This window comes from Ruditapes philippinarum, unplaced genomic scaffold (genome assembly GCF_026571515.1).
Source record: "Ruditapes philippinarum isolate M1 unplaced genomic scaffold, ASM2657151v2 ctg9272_1_1_1_1, whole genome shotgun sequence".
Lineage (NCBI taxonomy): Eukaryota > Metazoa > Mollusca > Bivalvia > Venerida > Veneridae > Ruditapes > Ruditapes philippinarum.
The window spans coordinates 38,280-54,629 of NW_026852353.1; the positions used below are offsets into that span (position 1 = coordinate 38,280).

Consider the following 16,350-nt stretch of genomic DNA (forward strand, 5'->3'; position numbering starts at 1 on the left):
TAACGATTAGTTTTCTTCTAAGAATTAACGTCCATTTTTCACAATATGCTCATGAGGGGAAGGGTTAAAATCGTTTCCAGCGTATCTTATTAGTTTTGGTACCCGGGCCACTTTAAAAATAAAGCCTAGCTCTGCTTGAATGGTCGTTTGTTTCTTAACTTCCCCGGGAAGATAAACGTAATCGTACCATTTAATGAATTAATTAAGTCTTGCTTTACTAGATTGTTCAAACAATATCAATAATCGGCTTATAGCGAATGAAATCATAGTAAGAAATAATGGTAAAGTTTTAAATTTTATACTTTCCTTAGATTATAACAGTTCAGAAAGATCTCTCCTCGACTATTTCTATATCATCGAACAATAAAAGAGTTATTACGTCTCTTTAGGGCTTTGCTTTTTCAAATATAGCGCATTTACGTGTAGACGTAAATCCGTTGCTGTTTCACAATATTAAATGCAAACGTTAAATCTATCGATACGACGAAAAAGGTGAACGTTTGAAATGATTACAAACATAATGCACATGTTAAATGAACACGAAATATGGCCATTTCCGGTAATGATCTTCTAACGAAGATTTTCTAAGATCTCAGCCATATTTATTTCAATAGAAGCAAACGGCGTAGGGTGTGTATATACCAAATTCTTTCCTCAAGTAGCTATTTTTTGTCACTGTTACTTGGATTTGTTTTAAAGCCCTTGCTAAATTATTTGCTTTATATAAAAGAGATATGCATGCTTTTTTTCATTTTCTGTATCTTACATCACATTACATCCATCATGGTTTCGTTTTGTTTCCTTTAAATATCTCAAGGGTTCATTCCAACGAAAACTGTATTAAAATTGTCCGTGCATTATGCACCATTGGGCGTTCCCGATTGCAGTATTTTGTATTTTTTCTGAAAGCTGAAAATCTTGGTTTTCAGATGATACATTTCATTCAATCATCGGTGCATTACTATAGTCACTGTGACATTTGCTGCAAAAGAAATTGAGTCAGTTCTTGGCAAGACGCACAAGCGTACATAGGCAATAAGTTAAGATCATCATGGCCCGTGTGGATTTTCAACAAATGATAATGATGATGTTTGAGGGCAAAAAAGTAAATAATTATGTGGTATCTGAATGAGATAGAATAGCCTTACATGTATAATTTGCCGGTCACAAGGTGTAAGAACAAAGACAGGTCATGGCGGACGTTTTAAATTTTTATCCAACAGGAGGAGATGACGAATTCCTTCAGGATTTAATCACTGTCAGATGGAGAAAACAATGTTCCATTGACAAAGTAGCTGATTTTGAACAAGCAAATGCTTCTGAATTACGAAAATGTACGCTTTCAGAATTTTTTTCTGGCTAAGCAGTGCTTTGATTTTGTAGCCCAACATTTAGTTGGCCAGGGCTTTTTCTTATATAGAACGGTCGTCTTTCGTGAAATATCATGTAATATAAGGTCGGTCTTGCAGTTGAACTATTGTGAATAAGTCATTTTATAGAAATTGAGCTATGTTGCGGGAAAGCACCATTCGTGCTTCAGCTGGTTATTTATCAGCATTGACATAAATATTAACAGGACAAATTTTCTGCACATTTAAGACAAAAAATTCTTAAATGTTGCTTATCTTACTAATATAATTGTGCGCAAAGGGCTCTTTTAATACATAGAGATTCTGTATGCCGTCCCTCCAAATGTATATGGCAGAAATATGACAAATTTCAGTGTGTATAATCGGTTTGCCCTTTTGCAGACAAAACATTGAGACTAGGAAAGTTTCTTGATATTTGTTGGTAAATAACGGGCACAGAAAACATTCATTAACATTTTTCCTGAATTTGCTTGTTTACATAAAGAAATTGCGCAATACTAATGGTGTTCTTTTTTTACCATAAGAGAACCGACCATTCCAGTAGGCGGAGTTTAATTCCCCATATTTGGAAACTGCCATGTTAATTCACTTCATGTCAAAATAGACAGCTAAGAGAAGCAAAAATTTGAAAATCTCTCAATAATGATTGGATAAAAAGCATTGCAAGGAACAGAGTGAACTATAAGTTTAAATATTAATCATTTATTATGTAAATGAATCAGAAAAAAATCCTTAAACTTTGTAAATTAGATCTACAGTCAATTAAAAAAGAAAAGAAAAAAACGAAGAAAAACCACATTTTTTTGACCATTTAATGAATATTATAAGAAATATATATATAATATATAGATATAAAACATTAATAAGAATCATTTTACTATCAGTCGTCTGCAATTTCTTGCTGTGCGCATCCCATTATGATAGTTAAAACTAAATATCAATCTTATACAGTCTATATCAAATCTGTCTAAATGCTTTAGACCTGCAGTTGGGTATATATCGCAACAATGTCAATACTACAATGCATTAGTCATGATGGGTGTAGCTTAAATACAATAGCCTCACTTCCTCGAGCCAAAGCACCTTACTTGTCACAAAAAAAAAGTTATATTATATAAGACATAAGGAAAATATAAGACATATTGATGACAGGAACATTTTAGCAAAAAAAGCACCTCAACACGCGACACTTTAATACATAAAATATATAACATACAATCTAAGTAGAAATACAACAAAACAACAAAAAACACAAAATAAACGGACAAACATAATTGAAAAAAAATGTACAACTGAAAATATACAAGATATATATATGTCTGTTGTTTTTATTAAAAAGCTTTGCAGCAACAATAGTTCGGTCCGCAGTGATTAGCTCTCCATGTGCATCCTCCAGAGCCGTATCCATATGAAGCAAGATTAATTTTTCCAGAATCAGGTTGGTCTACTCCAGGGTTGGCTTTTAGTAGGGCATGATTTTTTCTTATGGCGAATGCATCATAACATTTCACGCTGTGAATATATAATGTGAAAATAGAAGCAATAGCCGATTCCAATTTCATAAATTATGCTGAGTGTATCATTATTATTATTATTATTATAATTATCTTTACCAACAGTATCAGAATCACCACCATCATCTTAATTATCATCATCAATATTATCATAACAACCACTACCATGATAACTATTAATTATCACCATTAAAAGTATAGCATCACTACCATTTTCATTAGGCTTTTTCTAGACAATTTATTTATTCTAAGATAGTGTAGCGTTATCCCCGTTAAGGTATGTAAGGGATACAAAGAAGGGGGCAAACTACACGAGTAAACATGGAACCGGCTTGTTGGTATATGGATGCTAACTGCCTGCTCTACGAAGAAAAACCGAAGCAATTTAACGTTTAAAGATTAGATTTATTAAATGAACTAAACACTATTATTATATGATCTAAAATAGTTGCATTTTCATTGATTCAAACAGTAGTCAACATAACAAATCGTAAAGTCATATTCACTGGGTGTACTATCATATTCACTAGGTGAAATGGATTTTCCCATTTTAAAAATAAAATCAAACTCATATTCAATAACCATACCGCGAAGACAATTAACTGCGCGTTCACCGGGTGAATATGATTTAGGCATGCCCATTTATGACTAGGTGAAATATCACATTCACTGGCTGAATTTTCCTTATTTAAAATAAAATCAGACTCATTATGAAATGACAATACAGCATAGACTATTCAAAAATGTTGCATTTTGTTCTTTATGGCATATTTCTCAATTCAAAAATATATTTACTCCACATTAATCAACAATAAAAGTTACAACGCAATGATAAGTACATTGATAACTTTTTTTTAATACTAGGCTTTACTTTGTGCGTGTGTGTTATAATCTTAGGCTGTTCATAAAATAAAACAATTCTTGACTGATGATACAATGGTTATGATATGATATATGGTATAATAACGAACAGCTAATATCATTTCATCATATTTATTGATTTAAATGTTTATTTGTATTTACAATAGTAGTCAATGTTGTGCACCCTTACTCTTACTCGTATTCATCTATCAGTCATATTAAGTATTCTTACCTAATACAAATGCCCGATTGTTCGATAGATATCTTTATGAATTATATTATATGAGACTTAGAAGTTCACACTTTAATTAATAATTATGTTAACACAGAAGACCACGTGCAGTTCAATATCGCATTCACCAATTGAGTGCTTTCATACCGAAAAGAAACTAGTAACAATTCAATTTAGTCAGGCCACCCCATAAGCTTTACCATTTGGTAAACTTTAAATTTTCAAAAATTTTAATACCGCACCGTTTATTTCCAAAACAATGACCCCTCTCGAAAGAGAAATCATTCAAGTAATTATAAATTTCGACTCTACGCTGTACAGAAATCAATTTTTTTCAATCATATCGACATATTTGAGACCAGAGTTCAAGTTTTAATGTCGCTGTTTATTACAGATAAAACATTTTTTCAACGATTTCATTGGCGTATACGCCATTTTTGCACAGTCATGTGATAAAACCATCAACACGTGATTTGTGTTACTGGCCGTAGCGTAACCGGTGCGCGGGGTATGATAAAGCACATTGAATGAATTTAGCGGTACTACAATGTCAATACTTCTATGGAAAAGTAAGTGGGTGAGGTAATGAAAATGTTTGTTTACAATAATACATTGAGTTGCGGTCGATACAATAGAATGTTTGGCATTACAATTGAAGATAATTAATGAAAATATTATTTTTCTTACCTTTTTCTTTGATAAGAGATAGATCTCAGAATGGAGATTTTAGCATTTGCACACATAATCTGACATGTCGGCGCATTAGCACAATTTCTCCTGATTGCAAACACCCAACCAGGACTTCCTCGAAGCACAATAAGTCTGGGCCATCTCATCGAAGTAATTATAACTCAAACTGTACTGTTCTACTGATCTGGAATAGTCTATGCTCACTGAAAAAAAAAGAAAAAAAGAAAAAGAAACGTAAACGTAGTTTACCAAGTGGCCGTTAACTTGTCTAGCATCGTACATAATGAATGCAGAATTGTTGAAACACTTATAAATTATATTTGAAATTTATGTTTCATTGTTTATGAAAGCATTTTTGTGTGTGTGTGTGTGTGTTTATGAATACATCATGTACATATGCATGTAAGCTGTAATAGATCTAATATGTGGCAATATCAAAATATACTATTTCTCCAAGTTCATGATTTTCATGAATTATATGTAAAATTGCTTATTAAAAATAAATAATATGTTTCTAAATAATGTTTATTTATAATTTAGTAGGAGAAGCAGAAATTTCAAAGTACGAAAAACTATGAAATAAGAAATAATATTTACATAGAAAAATCACCGCAGTAATGTATAAGATATCTTTACGTCCTTCCATTGCCTCGTGTCAGGTTGAACTTTTGTCACAAACAGGGCTTGACTTGTCTTAAAAACCAAAATACCAAATAATGAAACCTATCTTATAAAACTTTGGTAGATAATTTCTTTTTTGAAATCAGCAACGAACAAAAGAATTTCTGTCAAAATTCATTACAGTGGTACTTGAGGATTTGCAATGCATATGTTTATTTTATACAACAATTATAAACGACTATTAAGTATTATCATCAGTAAGTAGTTTTACAATGCTATTGTTTTTTTTTGTTTTTTTTTCGTTTGTTTTGTAGGGTGGTGCTAACAAGGGATGTTTTTTTTATTAACTAATGCCTTGGAAGTATTGTCGTCTCCACTTACCCCCAACGAACGAAGAACAGGTGAGAGAAGATTCTGCTTGAAAATTAAAGTCACTGCTAATTTGGGCACTACGATCGGACCAGCAAATGTGCAGCTAATCTGACCCATATGGTTGATTCCGGCTGCTATAGTATAAAAAACTTATCCCCCCCACACACGCACGCACACACGCACGCACGCACACACGCGAGCACAAAACATCTTTAAGCGGTGCAAACTGTATATCTATTTATGATTATCAGACAGACAACAGAATACTCTTTTCAGTTTCATATTGGTTTCAATGAGATTTCCAAAAAGATGGAAATTAGGTTTATTTATTTTCTTTCATTGTTTATTTTTCATCTTTAACAATACTAAAGAAACAATAACAAAGCCTAGCATTAAATGTGTCACAATACAGAATACATTGAACGGTATTCATATGTAAGATGGAAAATTTAAGGCTTCCGTAAAAAATTATCATAGGACTTACGTCAATCACAAATTGCCGGTCCTTGTAAAGGACTTGGAACACAAAAGTAATGCTTAACCGACCGGACATGGCCATTCGGTTTAACTTAACCTACGCTACAAAAATTAAACATGGTAACAAGAAATATGTAATTTAGCGTGTTAAATTCCACTTACGGTATGATATAAATTTAAAAGTATACAAGAAAAATATTCATTATTTATTTGATGATTATGATGTAATTACAAACCAAGTTTTAACTGTAACTGTTGGCGGTATTTCAGAATTGTTTCTTATCTTATGTTGTATGATATCGTAGAATTTATTCTGCTTGACAGACATCTTCTTTTCAGTGATAATATCGAAACAAACTTGATGTTTCTCTAGTTGTTGACTAAATACCCCTGCAAAGATTACACTTTCTGGCTAAAGTTTAAGAGAATAATCACATAATAGTAATATGTATGTATGTGTTTAAATATAAAATTAAAGATACTTACTAAGATGCTCACCTAATCAATCCTTTTAAAGCATTTAATATAGTTATTTAGTAGCTCAACACTTTGCTTAAATGCATCAGATTTTCTCACTGTGTGTATCCTGTGTCAAATCTGATATGGATGAGATAACCAACCAATGAAAATATCCATTAAGTTTCTTTAAGAACATTTTCTCCTCCTTATGTATTTCTTTTTTATAATTATATTTGCAATACCCGGATATTCTTTTTTATGATGTTGCAATTAACCAATATAACTCATAGATATTAACTGCATCCTTAACAGTGTTTTGATGTAAACAGCGATAAGAATCATACACCATCACAAATTTGTCGCCAGACAGTCTCATTTTATTAGAATAAAGGATCAGATAATATATAAAGCATAGCTATATATGGTAACTATTATCATAATTGAATGGTGTTGATGTGAAATGTTATGGGTTTTCATAAGGATATTACGTCAGTGAATAAATTAAATAAGATTAAAGATAAACACAAAAAACTGTTACCATTTAATAACATTTTATATATTATTATCCAAATTAAAGGAATTTCAAATCTGAAAATAAACTTAATTTACATTAAAGTTTAACATAGATTTGCATCCAATTGCATTTTGTTTCTCGCCTTGTAGAGCACTTTATAGTTTTGTTATCTTATTTATTTATTTATCTATTTATTTATTTATTTAATTATTTATTTATTTATTCGTTATCTGTTTATTTATATGGTTGGTTAGATAGTTAGTCGATCGGTCGTAGGTAGATTGGTCTATTGTTTGTTTTTTCGTTTAGAATTTTAATTTCTCTAAATACCATCATTTAAAATTTCAAGATAGAGAAAAATGTCGCTGTAATACATGTATTTTGCCATTTTAAATTAACTTTGTACCTACATGTAAATTTAAGATTATTTTGTTTAAACATTTATTTAAACTCGACTGCAAAACAAGTTCTTGCAACTTATATTAATCGCTTCCTTGAACCAACCAGTACTGGTATCATATGAAGAAACATGGTCGTGGCCCGATTAGGGCTCTAACCGATAGTCCCTGCTTGACAGGCAGACACCTTAACCGCTAAAATAAGATTAGTTATTACTTCGAAGCAAATTGTAACTCAACGAAGTTGCTACCTAGTTGCTGCCTAGTAAATTGCTTTATTTGAGTTTCCGTGCCATTAAATGTAACTTTGGTTGTTATTAATTACTCATATTCATGTATTCATTCAATTATTAAAATGACATGCGTGTTGCATTTTCTTAAATTATGTATTTTTGTTTAGATATAAACACAACACAATCCTTTATCGGATATTTCTGATACAATTTAAAAAAGATGAATAAAAAGAGTTTGATATTTGTAGAATATTTGCAGACTACAAAGTTCATTTACCAATACATGTACAGTATAATGATAAAATTAATATAGTTATTAAAAGCATTTTGCAATAATCATACATAGTAGGATTTTATCCATTTTAAAGTCATTTCGTGCATGTTATTTATGATGCCATGTACAACCAATGAAATTGATGTAAAAAGAGAAAACGCATTCTTCTATAATGGATGTACGGCCAATAAGGCAATTATTTTTACATAGAACAGACCATAAAAAAGGGACAAAGCAATTTATATATAAGTAACTTACCCCTATATGAACAACTATAAATAATTTTTGCGAAACTCTCTTCGTTCCTTGCTAATTTCCATAGACTTACATTGAGACTTCCTTCTAGGATATACATGTATAATGAACATGGATTTAAATCAAGCCTTAATGACATGACTTTTAGGCTCAATGACACTGTAATAAAAAATCGAATACACCGCTCTAACATTTGATCACAATCCAACGTCCAACCCTTTGAGAGATTGATTTGATGGCCAAGAATAACGTTTGAAAAATGATAACACAGCTTTAAATTAACAAATAATCTATATATTATGTCGACTACAAAATACTCTTGTCTCATTGGATATTTTGACGTCACATGACGCATACATCTACCAGAATATAATGGACAAGATAAACATTAAAAATGGTCGCAAGCATTGTTGTAACAACAAAATAATGATCAGGACGTTTACCAGCATGTTATAATTGTTACAGGGTTGGTAAACGACCACGTATTTATTGTTCTGTTAAAAGCCATATCGGCACTTAATATTTAATCTCGCCAAAATATTGTTCCCTACAGACCAGTACATCTCATATCAGTTTAGTAACTTTCCCTCCGACAATTGATATTAAAGAACAGGTGAATATGTCAGGCCAATTTATTAATTATTATTTATTTGCATTTTGCATTTTTGTATGAACGGGAATACGGCTATATTCACAACCTATCCCGTGAACGTTTATTTTCATTTTCCGCTCTATAATTTGTTTAACAAATAATTTAACGCAGGAATGTCAAAATAACGCAGGTAATGTGTAAGGGTACCGCCGAATTTGGGCAATATATAGTCAAAACGGGTAACACTGTTATTAAACGGACCAGTATGTTATGTTATAAATTAAATTTAAAGAAACAAATCAGCGCATAAAACTGCTAAGATACGATTTTTTAATCAAGCATTTGATTGGTCAAAAACTGCCACAGAATGTACACTGACCAATGAAACACCCAAGATTTGAGACAGAACTAAAAGTTTAATAACCTTGAAGGTCAGGTTTTTATTCTCACGAATGCACTTGAAAATAAACCACTCCCCCTTTCAATATTTATAATGGTTATATTACCACATGTAGATTAAAATATTTTATTATCATCGCGCACCTGCAAAATGCTCCTAATTGGACTTTTGTTTGTAAACATCCCGTCGACTCGTAGGAAAAATATATTTTTATGCTAAGAAACCGTTAGAATATCAAAAAAAAATAACGTAGCGCACCAAAGATTGGCTTTAGTACTTGATTAATTTTATAAAATGTTTAAAAAAAAGTTTAATCCTGAAAACAGGATAAATCTTTTCCTAAATGCTCCCACTCGGACTCCCAAACAAACATTATTTTGTTATCGATAGTAAAACTGTAAACGTTTTCACAACTATATCAAGTACTAAAGCTAATATTTAGTGCGCTGCATTATTTTTTGATATTCCAACGTTTCCTTAGAATTAATCATATTTTATCTTCGACTCGATCGGAAAACATTCCGTTTGGTTGCTCGACGACGTAGTATCCTACCATTGAATAAGTATCAGCAATGTATAAACGTGTATGGAATTTTGTAAATGTTGAATATTTCTCACTAAGTATTGCAATAAATCATAAGATAAGATGCTTATATAAGGCTTACTATAAAATCGGTGTTAGTGAAATATTAACAGATTAGTTAATGATGCAGATGCTTACTTTATGGTTATGGGCTCCATAATATAATAATTTTTATTTATTTAATCGGATGATGGGTGCAAAAAAGTAAATAATATTAAGTATTAAAATGCACGACATACTGCATATTGAACTACTCATTATTTGCGATGGAAGAATTTTGGCTTGATTCCAAATGTTATTTATAAAATTAACTGATTGCGCTTTAAAGCAGTGAAATATAATTATATTATTTCCGTGTTCTGATAGTGTTGTTCTCGTGCTCTTTGTCGTGTCATTTGCCGCTTTTCGAAGAAAAATACAAACGTATTTAATAATCATACACCACATCACCATAGTGAAGATTCTTTCAAAAAAATATTTGCAGATCTGTGTAAAGAAAAGATATTTGGTGATATTAATACAAGAAAAGGATTTTGAATCCTAATGAATCTGTAAAAATTGAGTTATATGCGAAAATATTGTATATAACTCGACACTTTTTGTTATGTTCTTTACAATTGTGTAACGTGAGAGAGTGTTTTCCGGTATGACGTCATTGTTTGAGAAAATACCAGTTTGGTGGCTGACATACGTACATGCACCTTAGGGTTCGTTGTCCTTTAAATAAACGTTAATTCAAGTACATCCGATGCAAGGGAATTAAAAGTATATAAACCTTTATCGCCCTTGTATTCGAACAATAATAGCAAATATAATTATCCATATGTTGACTCTAAAAACACTTTAAATTAAAGCAATGCGAGAAATGCCTTCCTTCTACAGTAAGTTGCAAACAACCCGAATGCCAACAATAACTATATATTATTCCGCATGTTAATTCGATTCAAAAGGTAATGCGTTAAGAGGGATGACAATTAAAACATTTGTTACATATGCTATTAGTTATATAAAAGCCGGAACAAATCAGCCTCGGTCAAAAACATAGCAATATGATGGAGTGGCGGAAAGAAAGAAACTTGGTTTTCTGCATTGTGATTATTCTTCTATGTAAATATGCTTTTTCTTTTTCAGTTTTTATTTTAATGATGAAATTATTCTTTGATAATGCTTTTCGTTACATGTAACGTTATAATAAACTTAAGGTTATATTCATATTTGGATTAAATTCAATATTAAACATTCTGATAAATTTACCTAGAAAGTTTGTTTCCGATACTCATTATAATTATTTCAAAATTTGGACGTATATACGTTTCAGATAGATCCTATGAATTATTTAAATATTTTATTTATTTTAGAATGAGATGCCCTTATTATAGTATTTTATATAAAAATGACCAATGAAAATCCTACTTATATCCTGTTCTTCTCTGTATGTGTCACAGGAAGTCTAACCGTTCTCGAAGATAAAAATACATATTATATCGAAACTTTAATTCAATTATGAAGCGAAATGTTCCGTTCATCAAAATTTTAAAATGCACATTGATATGTTTCTAATTTATATTTTGTTACCAAAATTCATTCATTTATATAATTAATAAATTTAGGAATATTTGGTCTATATTCATGAAAAAATCGAAACTCGTCTTCAACAATAAGACAACTATATTTCCTGCCATTTAATTCAAACAGAAAACAGTACATAACACAAATTATATGAATCGGTACGACATTGTCCGTTAAAAAACCAGCTGTTTTTGTAGCAATACTCAAAATACCGGCCGTATAGACACTAAGGTTCATTAAAGACTGTGAATCGGGCGACCCGGGTTGGATTCCAGGACGGTGCAGAATACTTTCATTGTGATTACATGAAATCCTTTCAACGGTCATCCTCACTGTACCTCTGCTCTGGTATGTACAGAAGTTTCACTTCCTTGCGAAAGTGTAGGCAACTGATGGCCTGTCCAGGACGGTAACAGACCTGTGCTCTACTTAATTCATTGTAGCCTACTGCCGTGACCAGGAGTAAAAATTACCACCACCACATATAGTTTTTTTTTTTTTGTAAATCGTTTAAAAGCGCCATTATCCCTAACAAAAATATTTGAATTAGTCATCATTAAGTGATATCTTCCATTAAATTTTAAATATATTAAAAGAGAAAGAAAATGATGCATCGGTAGGTTTAATATTTTGACTTTCAATAGAAACAAAACAACACAGAAGAGAACAGAACAGAACAGACTTTCAATATCAACAAATCTGCAAAAAATATTTGGAAAAATGTTTTGTATTAACAGTAAATTGATCTATAATAGAAGGTCTGTAATACAATAAATATTTGTGTTAATAGCATTAAGTATCAGAAACAAATCATGACAGAATTAATGTACGGGTGTTGTTGGCAAGTTTGAGTTACATCGTCAGATATTACATATACAGTTTGTTGTATTTATATAGCATGCAATAAAATGTTCTAGAACAAAATATTATCATCAATCATATAAATGCTCATACTAAATCACTTAGAATCTTATCACCCGTTTTTAGCAAGGATATGTAAAGGATACCTTTCTTTTGTCTGTATCAACGTTTGAATATACTTATGGAAATTGTGCAAATCATAGATCAAGTCACTTAATATATAGAAACAAATCTGCGAGAAAAACTTTTATAAATCTTTTGTCTGTAAATAGGAACAAATTCTTCGAGTTCGCTTCCGGTAAAAATGTGTATCTTGCTTACATCACAACAGCCTTTTTATAAATTTTACGGTTACCAAATTTTACAATCTAAATTTTGTATACATTTTGCAATTTCGCTAAATCTCATCTGATGTTCTCATGAAGGTGATATATTATGATCCTGCAATACATCACTTGCTGAGGGTTATAACTTTTAGAGAGAGAGAGAAAGCAACGGCAACGTAACATATTACTGCCAATGATCAGTCACATACATAATCATACTGATGATTTATCTTGCCAGTTTCTTTTATTTCATATTGTGTAGTATCTAAATTAACACCCCGTCCGTGCTTTGCCTTGTCCAGTGTCCTGTCTTTTGTGTCCTGCTTTGCTCCTTACCGGTGGTCTTGTGTTGACGGGTTGTGTCTTGGGATCCGTTGAATGCCACCCTGCCTTGTACTTCTTTGGTTTCAGATTTTAGACTAAGTGATAGCCTCAGAAATTATGTTTGATCTGACAAATTCACTATTTTCGTTATTGATAATTTGTTTGTTCTTCTGTTGTTTTTACACCGACTTTAACACATTGTTTTCAGTGAAGATAGAACCTTCCAGATCCATAGAATACTACGACCTGAGTTATAGCTACTTTGACGAGATAGCTCAAGCATATTGTGCCTCAAAATTTCAAGGTTGGGTATTTGCAATTAGAAGACATTGTTCAACTGCACCAACATGTAATGAAATGTGTGACAATGCAGCACCTGAGATTCTAGAATCTATCAGTCATCAAAGAAAGAAGTAAGTGAGCTTACTAAAAGATTGTATGTTTGTTGAGACAGAATCCACTTTTTATATAAAATCTGGCAGCTGTTTATACATTCAGTACATGTCTATCTATTAAGACTGTCTTGTACTGCAAATGTATAATACAGAAGCCTCGGTTTCACTGAATGAATCATGGCTACAATTGTTATTTATGTAAGCGTCAATACTTCAAAGCACCGACAGATACGATTTTCTTATATATAAGATCCCTTCCTCACAACGTATTAATAAGCCCTCATGTATATTTATTTTCATAATATTCATTTTTGTGAATATACCATGAAAGGTTTAATTGCTTCTTCAATTGCGTTTTTGTGACACCATACTTTATTCTGTTAAGTCATATCGACTCAACATTTTTCATTGGTTTGCTGTTGTTACTCTGAATTATGCAACCACATTCGGACATTTGTGTAGGGCATTTGTCCAATCGCAGGGTAACTGAACAGGTTCGCTACAAACAAAGATGAAAAGTCTCTGGTGGGTTTCAAACTGACAGGGTTGTAACACCGCACTTTGGGGTCAAATGCACTTTGGGTACAACCCCAAAGTGTCTTACGTACTTTGGGGTTCAACTAAATAAAATGGAATTCTGAAAATGGATCAGAGGTTATGAACCTAAGGGATCAGAGTATACGAGCCTGCATATCCCTGATCAGACGTCAAAATTAGGCAACATCTTCATAATCATATTTTCAAACAGGAATATTTGAACCACCCTACTTGAAAATGCCAAATGGTTAGAACTAAAATTACCACAAACACAAAAAATGTCGTTCTGAACGATCTATAAGTGTCGGAAATATAACATATCTGATTAGCTCATAATAGCAGACGATAGACTATTTTAATTTGTTATACTTTAGGGTTGCAATTTATTATAATAATGTTTTATATTCAGTTATTTGTTTCATTGGATAGTGGCCTTAAAGAAAGACATATAAGTATGTATGATGTATATTCTGTATAATAATGCATTAGATAACATATTCGCAAAGATTTTTAAAGATTGCATGTCACACATATTTCAGTACTAATTAAAATCCAGTTCCTTATTAGAAAATGGTGACGACCCATTAAAATATTGATTTACCCTATTTCTAATCTTTTTAAAGGGGGATAACATTTCTGAATTAATTAGTAACAATTCTTTTTATGTTGAATGTTGAACATTGAAAAGAATTAAGGTTGTACCAATCTGTCACTACTGGGCATAATGAAGTTTTAAAGGTGGCTTTTAATATGGATACCATATTACAAGAATTTATCATACTCAACAAGATCATAACGTCTATTTAGATGAAATTCCCTAAATTATTTTCAAAAACACATATAAAGTAATTTTCGGAAAATACGAAAGTCATCTTGTCTCATTTCACAATGGCAGCTGTTTTGGTGGTACATAAAACAGATACGTCTTGCAAAACCTGAAATTATCAAAATAATATAAGTTTTCATTGATTCAGAATATAAACTGTCTCGTCCTGTACTAAATTTTAATCATATCAGTTCATTTTTTTCTCATGCCGGCGTCCAAAATATATAAGTCGTTGCGGACATATTAAAGTATATTTCAGAAAGTTTAAGTTGGCTTATATTAGTTACTTTCATAAAAAAGTGATTGGCACCTGACAAACAAAAAAATGGGTTTTACGAAATGAAAACCAAAATGTACATTTAGGCATTTATTAAATTGACAGTGATAACGGTCATGATCATGAAGAAGATATAAAATGTTTTACAAACTATCTTATTTTGTAAAAAAATGTCTAAGATTTTTCGACATTGTATACGTTTTTTAGCGATGGAATTAATGTACTCCAAGTATTTAGGATTATCGAAAATTGTGAAAAAAGCTTGATGAAGCCGTAACGCAACTTAATTATGGTAAATTTTATTTCTAACAAACCTGTGACAAGTCCTTTAAACATAAAATGAAATGCAGAGGGATGATTTTAACTGCATTTTATTACCTCCCATCATTCAATAATGCAACAAAGGTTATCAATTTGGTGTCGGACCACAAAGTGCATTTGAAAAACAAACCCGCGGTGTTACACAGCGTGAAGGGCGCGTGGGTAATTATTATATATAATATATACTTCGGAGGCCGTCACAACTATTTTGTATATGTTGTTTCAATTTTTGTATTTGTATTAACATTTGCTTATATAAAAACAAAATTTTAATTAAAGTTTATATTAAAGTCTTAAATTTAAATACCAACGGAAGGTTGAGAAATAAATTGTAGAAGTACTCTGATAAACATTCATGTATTTCTATATAAATCTATTATCTAATTGCAGAGTTTCTTGTTTCGATGCGTTTGGCATTAAAAAAGATCACCCACGATTAAAAGCAAACCCTACATATGCACAACCCGATTCTGGAAAAGTTGGGTTAATTACGTACAGCTATGGAAGTGGTGGTTGTTCATGGAAGGCAAATCATTGCGGACCTAATTACTGCTGTTGTAAAGCTTATGTGTATAATAATGATGCATAACTGAACAAAGTGTTTTTTGAATGTTTAATTAACGATTTTTCATTATGAAATAAAGTTCCATAACCTTCGATGGCTTCTCTCTTTATATTATGTTGCTTTAATTTGATTCGTTGTATTTTGTTTTCCAATAATTAGGAAATAGATTATATGCATCACACTTTTCAGATAAGTTAAATTATGATTTCAGAGAATACATGTAATTTCACGTTTTTATCTGCTGGCGACAACAAAATCTACCCATGCAATAGGCTAAGACAAAGATCAGCTGGCACATACCTGCCGTCATATGATGGTATTCACTGATCCCATCAAGTCAGCTTTATTGTGTTAAATAAATGATGAATGATTTTGGCTAGACAAATTGAAAGATGTACAGTACCATTTTATTCATGTAGCATGGTTAGGACCAGGACATACGTATTTTTATCAGTTAAATACAATTAGGATTAGCAAACATAAAAACAAAAATAGAATCTTAAA

General features: G+C 31.4%; 1 protein-coding gene and 1 long non-coding RNA gene across 2 annotated transcripts; one reads left to right on the plus strand and one right to left on the minus strand.

Moving 5' to 3' along the window:
• Positions 1–2,682: 2,682 nt before the first annotated feature.
• Positions 2,683–6,779, minus strand: LOC132757893 (uncharacterized). Its single transcript, XR_009629514.1, has 4 exons — positions 6,624–6,779; positions 5,265–5,360; positions 4,665–4,870; positions 2,683–2,882 (listed from the first exon to the last, which is right to left on the minus strand). It is a non-coding gene; the product is annotated as an uncharacterized LOC132757893 (long non-coding RNA).
• Positions 6,780–10,830: 4,051 nt separating this feature from the next.
• Positions 10,831–15,922, plus strand: LOC132757874 (uncharacterized). The gene is made up of 3 exons (XM_060749353.1): positions 10,831–10,952; positions 13,134–13,338; positions 15,672–15,922. Exons 1-3 carry the CDS (start codon positions 10,895–10,897, stop codon positions 15,868–15,870), a joined length of 462 nt encoding a protein of 153 aa, XP_060605336.1. The 5' UTR covers positions 10,831–10,894; the 3' UTR covers positions 15,871–15,922.
• The last annotated feature ends 428 nt before the right edge of the window (positions 15,923–16,350 follow it).